Source organism: Nestor notabilis, unplaced genomic scaffold, assembly GCF_000696875.1.
Source record: "Nestor notabilis isolate BGI_N333 unplaced genomic scaffold, ASM69687v1 scaffold1253, whole genome shotgun sequence".
NCBI classification, from domain to species: Eukaryota; Metazoa; Chordata; class Aves; order Psittaciformes; family Psittacidae; genus Nestor; species Nestor notabilis.
The window spans coordinates 15,670-31,077 of record NW_009923073.1 but is presented as its reverse complement, the minus strand read 5'-3'; the positions used below and the strand labels follow the sequence as shown (position 1 = coordinate 31,077).

Genomic DNA, 15,408 nt, shown 5'->3' with positions numbered 1-15,408 from the left:
CCCTACAGTTACCATTCAGACACATCCAATATGTTTCCGCATTCACCACGAGGGTTTTTTCATTTTTTGCATTGTGCAGAGAGAAATTAAGAGCTTCGGGTATCAAAAGTAACACTATATGACTCAAACATATTTGACGCTTAGAAGCCTTCACAAGGCAATCTGGACTTCGCAAGAAACAGATTTCCTTGAAAACAGACCACTTTACAATGCAGTAATAAAGGCTACTGCTAACAATTAGAGGAAAATGTTCCAAAATGCGTATACCAGGATCTAAATAGATGAAACAGAGCAGTTCATCTTGACTTCTCTTTAACATAAGGATGAACTAATAGAAACTCATTTTGGGGGAGTGGTGGTGTGATTTCTGTTTCGTTTGCTTTAATCAACCAGACCTTTGGACAGCTGGCACCATCTGTTCCAGGACAGAATGAAAACTAAAACTTCTTCACTGTACTTACATGTGAGGACTGAGTTCATAAAAGTTTCGGTTTCTGTATTCTTCCACTTTCTCGGGAGTATAAATGGGTAGAGGTCTGTAGGGGTTTATTGATATCACCACGCTGCCAATGTATGTCTGTTGAAGGAACACAAAAAAGTTATTATGGATTTTTATTTTGAACATACTTTTGCTGCTTATATGTTATTGTCCCATTTAATACTCACACAAAACCATACAGCCTAATTGTAGCAATGAATAAGTGGGTACATAGGCTCTGAAACATGGTTTAGATCTCTCTCAACAATCACCAAGCAGCTATTCTGCACAACAGAAAGCCTCTCGTGAACATTTTTTAAAAGAAAGCCCAATCTTACACGTTTCTGTGACTAATTCAGATGGGGGAGGGAAAGGAAAAAGGACACAGATGTCCCTGAAGAACCAAATCCATCTGCATGGCAAATGTCACACGAGCTTTGCTGTAGCCCTCGGGCACTCATACAAAACCATGTAAAGGCAAGGGGAGAGATGGACTGCACTCCCTCACCCAAGGAGGACCTTCACGCCATCTCTTCAAAGCCTCAGGCACAGAAGAGCTTCACAGAGAGGAAACCTGAAGGCTAACAGCCTCTGACAGGTTTCTGTCAAAGACGACATTTACTGTCAGGATTCAAGTCAGTCAAAGTCTTGCCGTAGTTCCTCAGCAGACATGAAGCATGATTTTTATTTCCAGACTCTACATATACATGGAAAGCAGACAGAGTAATGTGTTGTTTTACTCTGGTAGGTCCCACTCACTGCTGAGCTGAATGAAGACCAATACCGTACATCACAATTACCGTGTCAGTACATGACACAATTAACCTGCCTTCATCAAGCCTACTGGGAGGTGCCCTGCAGCTTTCTACACCTCTCCACAGCTGCAAGGGCTGTGTTTGAATACACTGGAGTGGCAAAAAATGCCAAACCCCCATTCCACTCTGCCTACAGGTACTGATCAAAGATTAATTAAACCCCAAGTGTTCGGTATCTCTTTCCACAACCACAAAAGAAATAAATAACAGCTGGTGAAACACAGTTTTCCAGTAACCAGGGGCTCCCTGGGAGGTGTAAGGGCTGTACACAAAAGCCAAAGGTTCCAGTTATTTGGATTACATTTGCTAGTAACTACGGAAGTAAAACAGTGGTTTTTACATAGATACATGGTTCTTTGCAGTGACACCTTAGCACTTTGCAATCACTATGTGGATTTCTCCCCACAACTTTTGTCACAGGGCAACTAATATGTGCTGTAATATGCATTTTGAAAGGGGAGCAGAGGCACGAGGAGTCCAAGTTACTGACCATTTCAGCAGAGCACTGAATTACCTCCAGAGTTGCAGCCACAAATTACTAATATTAATTGCTGCAACCCTTCCCTAACTTTCCTGTCTAAAGCAATTCCCTGCTAAATGCTAACTAAATCTGGTCCTAAGCAGAAAGCTAGGAGGGCAAGATTTCCCATTTTCCATAGGATACATATGCACAGGCAGCTGTGAACCCCCATGGCGTTTTCTGTCCCATTTAAAACAGAATTGAATAAACTAGGCTGCAGTGATAAAACAAGCAGCATGACGCTTCCAGAGACTCTTGTAGTTAATCCTTGTAGTGTTTACTACCTACAAGATGAAACAGAAGCAGCCTCTGCTGACAATTCATTGTACAACTGCTACTACAATGAAACACAACACTTCACTACTTGGGCTCAAGACTCACCATTCCTAAACATGTATTTTACCCCCGTTCTTCAGAACTGGCCAGAAAACTTCTGCAGAACATTTCACCCCATGCATCTGAGCCCTGAACAGACCAAATACCCTAAAAACAGGCTGGTTTCATCCCAAGAGCCCATGCAGAGTCCTGGGAGGGGGAGCAAGCCTGAAGCTGTCCTCCCATCTTGGCAGCCAGGCTACAGCTCAAAATAGGACAACCCCAATCTGCCTCACAATGCCAGCCAGGACAAAAGCGCCTCTCCTAAAGGCATTCAGATACCGACTGTTGAGAACAATCCCCAAATAATTCAGATTTTTGCTAATTTCAAACACATGCCACAGTGTATGTTTAGGTACATATATTTTCTGCAACTATTGATAACAAAAAATTGTTCTAGTTTTGTGGTCATCCTCCCCCTAAGGAGGAAGATGTTTTCCATCTATGTCTAATGATTTTGGATGAACAAGACGACAATGTAAAAATTGCCCTTCTACAGAATCTACTTTGCTCCACACATGCAACTTTGGCAATTTGCAAGTCTACAGATTCTTGGTAAAAGTAACAGATAGTCAAGAGTAAGACGCTTTCTAGTCTTCGCAAGTGCATGGATACCCCAGTTAGGACTCTCTCCTGATAAAACATTAATATGTTGACTTGTTTCCTCCTAAATCTTAACAATTTGTGAATTCAGCCTGTCATGAAATCCACGCTGGAAATGATCAGCAGAAGAGAGACAAAGATCTTTAAGACTGTATTTTGAAACAGGAATTCTTTGAAACTTGAAGACTTGCCCTTTTCATCTCTTCTGCCACCATAATAGCATACAGTGTAATTGCTCTGTTCCTTGAAGTACCGCAACATGCCAAGGTAGAGAAAGATGAGTGAAAGCAGAATTCTTGATTTTGAATACAGGCATTCAAATGAGATTTATTTAGAACCATCTTTTCATGGCTAAGTATTGCTTAGACAATATATTTTGGGAATTCGAGTCAGCTGTTTATTGTCAGACATGAACAATTACAGACCATTTCCTAAAATACCAATGTTTCAAAAGGTCAGATGGCTATATAGGAACAAAGACATACTCATGTCCATTTTAAACACTAAGGCGAAGCATGCCAAGAAATCATTGTTTTTTGCTGCAAAGCTGCCTACAAGAACTAATGCATTTCCTCTTCTAAAAATGCCAGGATTTCAAAGCTGATGCCTAACAGCTACTTGCTATTGGTGGTCTGCGAGATTCCACATAACAGGGATAAACAGATCCAGAAAATAGCTTTCCCACATAACATCTGCCTTCCCACCAGAACTCTATTATAAACAAACAACATAAATGGCTTAAATCCTTGAGCAATGGACAAGCACAGAAACATTCCAGTGATGAAAGAAAAACGCCAAGAGTAGTGGGATACCATCCTGTGGCACTCCAGAGACTAAAGAGATCCTTCATTTTCCCTGTTTAAGGAAAAGAAATTAAACCCCAGAGGAATGGCCTCATGATGATGAACGCACAGAATGCAGTCAGGAGATTCATTTCTCTCTTGGCTTTGACATGGTTTCGTTATGCAAGTTTGGACAACATCTGCTGTCTCCTCAAGTTTTGCTAACTAGAGACTCTTGATCATACTCCTTCCTCCAAGTATCTACTTTAATGCAACAACTCACAAACGAAAATTCTGCCTCCTTGGCATGTTTGTCCAGAACCCAAACCAAGAGTACTCTCACTTGTTGTTTATCAGTCCATCTGTCACGTAGTATGGCAACACTCTTATGGGCTAACATTACGTCGGAGCAAAAGAGCATTGAAATGTCTATCAGGTCAAATGTCAGCACATTCTGCATTCTCCACCAAAACAACACATACAACTCATTCCTGTTCAGCAAAGGGTTTAACACCCCAAGCAGGAAGAAAATTCCAAATCACAATTCAACTGGAAAAGATGATAATATCTGTTACACATCACTTCTAAGTACTGTTGGAGATGCAATGACCACGACACTGATGCCTCATTTTCTCCCCATAGGACTGAAAGCCAACATAACCGCTTGGGGCAAGAGACTGCTGCCACTTCAAGCTTGTATGTGCCTTGCAAAACTGCCTGTGCCTTTCTAACCCAAACAGCTTTATGACTATCTTAAGAGGAAGCCTGAAATAGCAAGACAATAGGAGGCTCCCATTGCTTGGGAGAAACCTACAGGCAGCAAGCAGCCTGTTCCCAGACAAGCGTTGGGGAAAGCTACAGCTACAAACTGGAAAACTGCCTAAAACCCCTGTGGTCCTTTTCAGCTGAGAGGTTACAAAACCCTTACAGAGAGCGCAGGGAAAGGTCCCCAAACACCTCTGCAGCCAGGACGCACAAGCACTGTGGCAAAATCTGATACACAGGAAAGAGGCAATACAGGCCAAGTCAAGAAAGGGAGCTTTTAGAACACCACTAAGTAGAGCTTATGGAAGAATATTTCACACCCTGGGATACAGCATATTAATAAAGCTATTTCTCCCCCTGGTAAAGTTCTTGCAATACCCCAAGGACCCAGAAGAGAGACGATTGCAGCTGCAGAAGCCAGGGAACATTATCGACAGCAGTTGAAGCTGCAGCATAGGAGTTATCGTACAGCCTGCTCCATATCTTTAGAACCTCCTCTGGATTGTGGCAAAAGCAACCTTTTGCAGAGTTTAAAATCATTAAACATCTACACAGATTTGCTGCAAACCTGGAAGTGTACTCTACATCACTTTTGTCAGCTCCATTAAAAACAAACCCACTGCTGCTTACCCATGGCAGCTAGTAACAGGCCAGAAAAATTGCTACCGCACACAAGTCGCTCCAGCTGTAAAATGCCCAGCTGCTAATGTACCCTGCAAGTGTGCTCCATTCCCAGGGGCCAAAAAGGTTACCCTATTTTATTTTAAACATTGGAGAACAGAAATAGAAAACAAAGGATTCTAGTAAAGCAAGGTTGCTAGTGTGGATGCAGATTCTTCCATTCGTGCAGACCAATTTTAATACTCCACATATGCATAAGGCACATTTCCTTAGTATTGATAATGCTCAAACATACTGGGTTCCTATGACTTTGAAGAGTTTCACATCATGCCACTAAAACAATTCACTGAAATGAGAGACATTAATGTAAGATCAAAGAGAAGTGTGACTACATTTTACTGGAACAAATCCAGAACCACAGCTTGGGTAGCACTGTTTTCTTTGCTGGGGGGAGCTGTGTTTGGGTTTTGTGGGTTTTTCTAATGTGACATATGCAAAATTATATTTCTAATATAATACTCATTTTCATTTGTACTTGCCTGAAGTATTGCGGCTCTGGATCCTGCCAGCTCATAAGAACATGTGCCGCTGCATGCTCAGAACAGCTGAGGCCAAGGAGATGGCAGACACAGAGGAAGCCTGTACTTACATGTTCCCAGTTCTCTGAACCGTCTCAAACTCAAACAGAACCAGGCAGATTTAACACTGCAAAGTTACTCTGTCATTAAATCTCTCATTTTAATAAACAGTAGCAACTAGATCAGTACCTTATTAAAATATCATCTATTATTTGAACAGTCATGCTGCATGCTTAAATTTGTTTTTCACTGTGGTTGGCCACAATAAAATAGCTAAATGCACCCTGGTCCTGGTCCTTTGTGGTTTTTTTTCAGGTTGGCAACACTTGTGAAGTTGCAAGATGCTGTATCTAAAAAGAATAAGGAAAAGAGTAACATCAAGACTAAAAGCAAAACCACCCTAGACCATTATTGTTTCTGAGGGTTTGATTTACTGTATTACTGTGTATAGCAATGTAGGTGTTTGTATTTGGTGGAGAGGGATGGGCTGGGTACTTGAAACAGACAAACAAACTAGGATTTCATCCTGTAATACTCCAGGGTTTGCCTGCACTGATTCATGACAGCACATACAAAATAGACTCTACCTGGGATCCAAGCCATCCAGCTGCACTTTGCCCTGAGCCAATGCTGGGCTAATGCTCCTCGTGCTTCAGTGAGCTGGAAGCATAAGTAGAGCCTCTGGGTACCATTGGCAAGCAACTATGCAGGTACAACACAAGCCCAGGATCCCAAAGAGCAATGATCAAGTGGAAACAACAGGAACTAACAAAAGCTTCCTCCAACAGGAGCTTCTGTGTGAGTTTTCCCATATCCAGTAATGGTTGGACTCACACTGCATCTCACAGCACTAATTCTTAGTTAGCAAAAGAAACTTCTATGTTTGTCTCCTCTCATTCATATTTTCCAGCAAATACAGCATCTCTGCAAAGTTCCTGATCAGCTCTAAAGAGGCCACAGTAATCAGAGAGTTGCTACAGACAAGAAAGCCATCTCCACCCCCCTACCTAGAAGTGAGGCCAATGCTATTTCTCCAAAAGCTAGTCTGCAGTAAACTGAAAATACAAACCAGACTCTCATAAGCAGTCTTTCTCTCTCCATATGCGTATATATATTTATATACACACATATATATGGAGCAACCTCTCCTTCTTGATGTCATTTTTCACTCTAGTTTGGATGAAGTCCTTTCTAATCATGTGAAGAAATATAATACTGGATGTCTAAACAAACACAGCCTGTTCCCCATGATGACTAAAACTCTCTTGCTCAAGACCACCCTCCCGGACTTAGCATTTTAGCCCCAGAAATAAAGTGGGCAAAGTCGGTATGTTGTAATAAAAACAACCCAAATCCTGATAAGCTATTGTATGTGCTTAACACAGTTATCAATCACGATAGACAGCCTTGTAAAACCTGTACAAGACTGTAAAGACTGTAAAGAAAACTACATAGAAGAGCACTGGATGAGTTCCTGAAACTGGGAAGGGAAGAAAAGAAAAAGAAATCAAGGAAAAGAAGAAACAGAGGCAACAGTATCCACAGATTGAGCAAAACCATCTTACTGCAAGAGGGGACAAAATTCAGCATTAGTATGTCTCACAAATACGTTGACAGCTGATAAAATGACACAAGAAATAAAGCTCTAACAGGTAACACAAAGGCAGAAGCGGGTATCTATATCCCAAAGCAAACAATCATGACACGGGCAACCTATGTTCTGCTAAATTATTCTTCAACATGGGCTTGATCCTGCAAGTCCCTGTGCAAACAGCAGCAGTCTGAACAAGCTACAGGTAACTCGCGCCAGCCAGGATCAAGCCCTTAATCACACTGTAACCTCCTTCAGATCCGAGCCCTGAAGTGAGGGCAGATCATTTCCCAGAGAGAGACACCCACATGGCAAGTTGAAACGAGTACTTAAAGGGGATGCATGTGCACAGGTTATGAGGTGTCTCTTCCGAGTTTCTTGAGGGCACAGAAATCTCTCTGCAGCTCAGTGAATATTGCTGCTAACCTCGAGATCATTATGACAGACTCTAATGTTGTTATTAAAGAAGCTGATTAATCATCTCAGCCATCCGCCCCTCTGACTACGTTGGGATGTTTTTATACAAACAAATTGAGTTCCTACACAGGATGAAACTGTAGAGAAAACCTGTAAAGTAAGTAATGAGGAAGTCATCCCAAAGCAGACACTTAAAGACAGCTTTTAAATACTCCAGAACGTCAGTACTTGCTCACTTCTCGAAAGATAAAGCCTTGTTATCATAAGCAAACAGTAGCTGGAGACTGGATAGCATCTGTACCAACCCATTGGTGAAAACATGAGCAAGAGCACTCATTCAAAAATGTTTCACTATTCTGCATGAATAAAATAGGGGGTGGGAGGTGTGTGAAAAGAGGCATCTGCCATCCTGCAGCCAGGACTGACCCATATTCTTCAGGCTGAAAACTATGATTTTACAGCACTTGGACACTTTTGCTTCTGTTTCCATTGTTTGCTAATCTTGCATTAATCTTCCTATTCTGTTTTTACTTCATGTAACGTACACTGAAACCACCAGTAAATGCCCAAAATGTCATCATCACCTTAGTGAAGATTTCTTCACAGCATTTTGCAGCAGAGCCAACACCGTAACAACCCCTGGGGCCCTACAGGAGGCATTTCCTACATCACCTCCTCTCTTTTTTCAAAGTGTCACATCTGTGTGTAGGAAGGAGATCCTGACACACAGCCCACAATATGCATACAACTTTCTGCAATCCATAGAATGTTTTTTTACTCCTTTATACAGATACTGCATACAGCCCGACAAACAAGTGTCTCAAACGCTATGCTCAGAATCGTGGGAGCCATACAGAAAGGAAAAGAAAGCACTGCCTTGAGATAAGTAACTCTCCTCCCACGAGGCACTTCAAGGTGCACAGCAGCCAACCTGCTGGCTGTGAAAATCTTTACTCCTGACTCCGAGCCAGTTAAAAAGTTTGTTTTACCAGAGCTGGCTGATGAGAAGGGCCAGAGGAGCAACAGGATTTCTATCGAGATAACAACAAAGCCAGATTTACAAGGAGGCAGAATACTACTTCTCAGACCACAAGCTATCCAAGGGAAAGATGTGCCTTGGGCACACAAGCCCTTCTTCACATCTGAAGGAGAAGCAGCAGGCTTCAAGGTCCTAGCCTGTGGCAGCTGCAACAATATTATTACTACAGCTCAGTAGCTTCCCTAAAAGAGGGAAAATGTTGAGACACTGATGGGAAAATCACTCAGACCAACACAGACATCCCCCAAGGGAGGATGAGGAGATCGGAGGAAGTGCAGGTCCCCTGGGCTCCCATCGCAGGCGGACGGATGGCTGCTCTTAAGCCATCCTGCCTCTAAGAAATGACTCAGACACCTGCAACTCATGTCAAGCTCCCAAGGGAAGACCAGTGGTCTAGGCTGGACTCACTGGATAAATGCAAGTAAATACAGTGAAGTACAAGAGAGCTGGCTGGGTCTGGCAGGTGTACAGACTCTTCTGCAAAGGCACAGACCTGATACCAACAGGCATGCATGCAGCTAGGACATACCCGGAACTGCAGGGGACAACAGCCCTCTTCAAAACCCAACAAAGGACTCCAACTGGCCTCAAAACCAACATACTACAGACCAACATGATCATGCGGACATCAGAAAGTAAAAAAATTGAGAATAAAACTGAACTTCAACAATCACTTGGTCATATTACGGCAAAGATTTTTCCAGCAAGCTCCATTTACATCCTCCCAATATCACAAAACTCTGTTCTTCACAACGGCAATGAAGTTAAATGGAGGGGTAGTCACACAAAGTCGATGCAAACGAAGACAATTGGTTTCATTCACCATAATTCTGTCCCCACCCTCTTCTTCCAAATGCAGCATCTGGAATACCAGGTGTGAGTGCAGTAGGAACAAAGCCACTACGCTTGACAGCAACTCAGTGAGCTCCTAAATACTCTAAGGGTAGCTGAAAAAGGGGTGAATCAATAATACCGACAGACACAGTGGAATAAAGTCAAGGCAGAAACAAAAAGGCTACTCCTCTAAAATATTAAAACAGCAGAGACCAACAGGAAGTAGCTCAGTCTGTGAAACATGCACATCACAACAGCCACACCACCAGAAGGCAGCCACAAGGATGCTACCTCAAACAGATAACACTGAGTTTTCACACTGGAATGCCAAATATTTAATGTCTTGGTGATAAAACAACATGTGTTCAGTACCATAAAACTGTTCCTGCCCAAAGCAGCCCACAAACTCCACGCACAAATTAAACGCTGACATCAGAGAAAGATTCTGTTTTGTTGTAAGAACAAAAAAAGCAAACAAACATTTTGTTGTAAAGAACAAAATGTTGACCTCTGCAAATTTGGGAAGAGTTCAAGAAACAACATAACTTCAGGGAAAAAATGTGCAGGGCAGCAGAATAAAGCTGTATCTGGCCTTTAAAGGCTGACTCCCGTGAGCCTACGCAGCTCAGCTCCCCTCCAGACTCCTCACACCTCCCTTGCTGCTTCCACACGCCTCACAAAGCCACAAACCCAGCACCAAAATGAGTTTCAGGCTGATACATACACTGCAATTTATCCCAAAACTCCACCATTCGTGAGTCATTGTAAATACACATCTAGACACATACCCCACTCCCATTTGCCAGCACCCCAAAATACAAATGAGAAATAGCTGCTGAGCTGGATTGGTTCAGCATATTTCAGCCAACTTAGAAATAAAAATAATTAAAAAATAAGAAGTTCATGGAGGGAGTTCAACAGAACGAGTCAAAATTCATCCGTCACACACAAACTGAATTTTATGAATGTATTTGAAGTTTTCCATGCGGTCTCTGGGTCACATATTTTAACCGCACAAACTGCTCCCTGGAACCTCCGAATACTCAGCATTGTGGTTTCTTCCTACTTGCAAACTGCGCTGCCCATGTAAAAATGAGCCACATTTTGCTTTGTAAAGTTAGAGAAAAGCTCTCACGCTTTTGTGAGTGATATTTACAGAACGTCTGTGAAAAAGCAATGCAGATTTCATCAGTGAAAAGTTTAAGAGTTGCAAAAAGAACATAATAAACAATCACAGCTTTCTAACGAGATCTTTCTTGGTCAGACATACCCCACACATTTCCAGACATGACTAAACTCCAAGATTCTCATTTCCAATTAACACATGTGTGCTACCCCATGAGCCCTTCCCCCCAAAGCCACTCAGCATGAGATTACTGCAGAATCTGATGGTCTTTTGCAGAATATTTGGCCTAGCTCCAGCTCCACCAGCCTTCATGCTTATTTTTATAGGCACAGCCTCCAGCTTTGCACTCTGGTATGCAACCCAACACCCAAGTCCATTAAACTTTCCATCAAATATACATAAAATTGAACAACAGGTAACCAAGCTGTAGTCTGTCCTCTAACTGTTAGGAGTGCACTTATTGCCCTGTTTGCACCATGGCATGAAGCTTTGCTATTTTTCTTGAAAGGCTTACAGTGACCATACCCAGGATCGTACAAGAGGGCTGTTGGGGGATCCAGGTCTCAATGCTCTCACAATAACGGAGCTCCTACGGAGAAGATCTGCAATTTCAAAGGGGTAAATAGACCTGGCACTAGGATCTTCAACATCAAACATTCAGCATCAAACATAACTACTGTGAAAGAGACTGGAAAAGACAAAAACTGTATTCTCTTCCAGTTGTCATCTTTGGCTGCAGGGAGAGATTTGGCCCTGTTCACTGATGGCTTGATCTGACTCTCACATCTCATTGAATGGTTTTGGTTGGAAGGGACCTTCAAAGGTCATTTAGTACAACCCGTGCAATGAGCAGGGACGTCTTCAACTAGATCAAGTTGCCAACCTGATCTTGAATGTTTCCAGGGATGGGACCACCTCTCTGGGTAACCTGTGCCACTATCGTACTGCCCTCATGTAAAAAATTTCTTCCTTATATCTAGTCTAAATCTGCCCTCTTTTACTTCAAAATCATTACCACTTGTCCTATCATGACAGGCCCTGCTAAAAGGTTTGTTCCCATCTTTCTTATAAGCCCCCTTTGTTGGTTTACCTATGAAGACAGGCTAACACAGCTATCCAGTGTCTGGCCAACTTTACAGCATTTTCAAAGCTATCCATGTAACAGAACTCATTCCTCAGAACAAACCCTTTTGAAGGTTATAACTGCAACTCCATTTTAAAACTAACATATGTAGCACAGATATAGCTGGCAGCCTACAGGGAACTGCTTAGAAACTGATGTTGAGTAAGCCCTGGTTTACTGCTGTAGAAACATTTCAATCCATTCATATGGCTTCAGTTTGACACAGTTTTTTAAACTTTGACACAACTTTTGGTAATGCCTACAATGGAGCATTGACATAAGAGCTGAACTTAACCCAACAACTGAGCCATAAAAGGACAAACCCATTCCTACTGCCTTCAGAAAGGACCCTGAGAGGTCAGCTTGTGTATGTAGCTTGTTAGACCTGAAGAAATCTGCAGTCTTTTTTACACACAAGCAGTAGCTCTTTAATAGTCCAATTTGGTTTCCCCGGGATAGCATGCAAACTATGGATTTTACACGGTAAAACAAACGTTACTTCCAGATGGAACAAAGGCTTCATTGTGCTAATCTGAGTCTAGAAAGAGAAATTGAAAGTGTAGTTTTCATGAGTGAAGTCTGGGGAGAAAAGAGTGGGATGCACTAAGGAGAAGAGTTTGCAGTTGAAAATTAACGTGGTTGTTACAATGAGCACCACTCCAACCGTTACTTTTAAAAACAGTTTTCCAAAATACACAAGAGTAGCATGAAATTTGCAGGGCAGCAGAACTCAACTGGTAGGAAAAGGAGATAATATTCCTCAAGTGATTCAGTAAATAAAACCATGCAGCATCACTAACATACACTTGGTAGCAGCACATGGCACAGACAGAAACATCTGTTCTTTCCACCACTGATGTAGTAAATGTTTTAATGCTTGCAAAGATCTGCAATATTTTGCCTTCGTAGTGTGGATTCACAAACAGTATTTGAAAGACCTTAAAAAAAACCCCAAACAAACAACTATTGTGATCAAAAAACCCTGGAGATAAAAAGGGTAAATGATGGTGCAACAAACAGAATGACTCAGGAAAGAAAGAAAAGAAACTAACCAAAAAATACACCACCAAGAAACTCCTTTGGTTCTGGCAACAGTTCACACCTCTAAAGAGAACACATTTAAGTACTAGGTTTTCCCACCTGCAAGGCAAAGGATCCTACATTGCAAGAGAAGTGTGACACCTTGTATCACCTGCCAAAGCACATAATGCAGCTAATTACACTGCATGTCAGTGCCAGGCCCAGCTGAATCAGAACCTGGGGGGGAATAACATGCTTCACTGTCACTGTCTCAAAGAATTCTGTGTTTGAACATGGTTGTCAGCCTAGCACTTAATAACAGATAATAATAAAACAGATAAGCCATTTGTCATTCAAATTGATTTCTTTCAAGAAAAAGCTATCCAGTCTAAATTAAGTAGAAACATGTCATTAAATACTTTGCAATCCATAGTACTTTACAGTGGGGGAAAAAAAAAACACCATGAGAAATCACTCCCATATGACTTACAGCAATATTTCTAAAAGACTGTATAGTCTAGTGTAACCTCACAGGATAGGTTTGTATCCTTAATGCTTTAAACAAAACTTTCAAATATGACCCAAAGAGTGGCCAAGGTAGAGATTGTCTTGTTTAATCTCTAGGCAAATACTTCCCTTTCCTTTTCTTCTCCTTCATATTTTCTTGAACTGAAGTAGAATGAGATGATTCAGTAACATTCACTTTTACTGTAGGTATCAGGAATATAGTTAATCCTAAAACTGACATGAAACACTTTAATCATACAAGGCACTGACTAAAAAACCCCCTGAATCCCAAAACAGGCAGCCACTGCAGCTGTTGATGATGGAGGACTTGCCAGAAGTAAGATGAAAGAGCAGCAAAGAGGAGCCTGGTATCCACCTGCCTGTATACGGGTTATCAAGAGGAACTAGACTACATTTTCAAGCCACACAGAAAATCTGACACAAATTTCTGGAAATGTAACTCTCAAAGGTATCAGTAAGGTGGGTTTTTAACCTGTATTTTAACAGGTTGTGGAAGAAATCTTTTTGCAAATATAGATCATTTTGGTTTCTTCTCCAACAAGGTTTTAATGGATACTGAGAGTCCTTGTCTTGTTTTAAATTGTCAGCCCAAACTTAAGGAGGAAATAGTTGGATATGAAACAATAGCAGATAGGTGCAATGCCGCATTACCAAGCTAACGCCTACAGAAAAGGGAACAGGCTCAGCTGAGTAGGGAAATTACCCCAGCAGAAAGACGCAGCAAACCATGAATAATAGCAGAGGTACAAAAACACAGACTATAACGAAGAGATGGAAGTAGTAAACAAAAATAACACAGGTCCTCCCATACTGGATGACGGAAAACAAAAGGTATAATGAAACCACGAAGGTTCAAATGCTTAGCAAGAAGCAAAAATATACACAGACAGGCTGAAAATTAAAAGGGGGGGAGGGCTAAGTTATAATTAAGCACAGAACACATCTGTTTGACTGAAGTAAGCTGCAGACAATCACTTGCAGATTGTAGCTATGCTTTGGCTTAACTATTTCAGCTTTACTCTTAAAAGACTTATCTTTCACCAGCAGTCTTGGAAAGTCTCTACACATCACTAAGTTCTCACAGCCTCAGCAGTACAACAGATACAGTACTGTGCACATTTTAACAAAAATGGAACAAAGATGAAGCAGGAAATTAAAGGCTTCACTGGAATTAGTTTGCCTCTTCATTCCCTGCCTGTGTTTCAACTGTCAGTTCACAACATCTCTCCTACTTATCATCACTTCTAGATTAATATGCCTGAAGATCTGGATTACTTCCATATATATCCAAGATCATTGTTTCCACTTTAAAGTCCAAGCATTCTAATAAACACAATTTTTTTGCAAAGCTAAGATAGCAGGCAACTTTTAAGCTAGCCTGAGCATATTCCAAGCATCTATCATTTCAACATCAACCTGCTCTAACATCCTGGAAGTGCTTTCCCTGTAACTGAATTGTTTGTAACTGCATGTCCCCTGACAATAGGACTATCAAAGTTATTGTCATCATCAGTTCTGGAACTGGTGTTTTTTTATGAAAAATCAGAGGTGCACCATGTTGTGCAAGGGGAAAAAGAAAAAAATGTCCCAGATGGAAAAGATCAAATGCAAACAATGCAGTACAGGAAAGACTACAGCAAAAGAAAGGTTAAAAATGTCCTTAATATAATAGATTACGTTCAAGCATCCAGTCTATGTGTATCCTTATAAACAAACACATATTTTAATAATTACAACACAGCTCCTCATAGGATGCTATTTGTTAACATATACTCACATATACTTCATTGTGGTCAAAGCGCTTTTTCAGATTATTGATGAATGAATCTTCATTAAGCGGCTCTAAAAGAACCATATCTCCCACCCCTATCATGTCATCTAAAAGTGACGTCTTGACCTCCATTTTGGCCATTTTCTCCTGCAAAGAAAGAAACAAGGAGAAGACAAAGAGCAAAGTTAGCTTCAAATTATTCTAATTATTCACAGGCATTATCCAGTAACACTATTTAAGGAATACAAATGAAAAACCTATTGAATGACACTGCTTTAAAATTCTTTTTCCAAGAAACATTCTCCAAGTTGTTCCATAAACCCAGGTAGCCCACACAGTTCCAAAACTTTTAACTTCTAAGAGTCAACGATGCCTTCTGGACCACTATACATTAAATACGAAACTGCAAGAAACAGGAATGA

General features: G+C 41.3%; 1 protein-coding gene across 2 annotated transcripts in view; it reads right to left on the bottom strand.

The window, feature by feature from the left end:
• The window catches only part of MYO1B (myosin IB), a 94,046-nt gene extending 78,919 nt beyond the window's left edge, over positions 1–15,127 (bottom strand). For both annotated transcript variants that reach the window (XM_010011928.1, XM_010011929.1), the window contains exons 1-2: positions 14,993–15,127; positions 462–577 (exon numbers count right to left, since the gene is read on the bottom strand). In XM_010011928.1, the coding sequence (XP_010010230.1) occupies positions 462–577; positions 14,993–15,127 (251 nt within the window). The remainder of the gene's footprint in view (positions 1–461; positions 578–14,992) is intronic.
• Between the last annotated feature and the right edge of the window lie 281 nt (positions 15,128–15,408).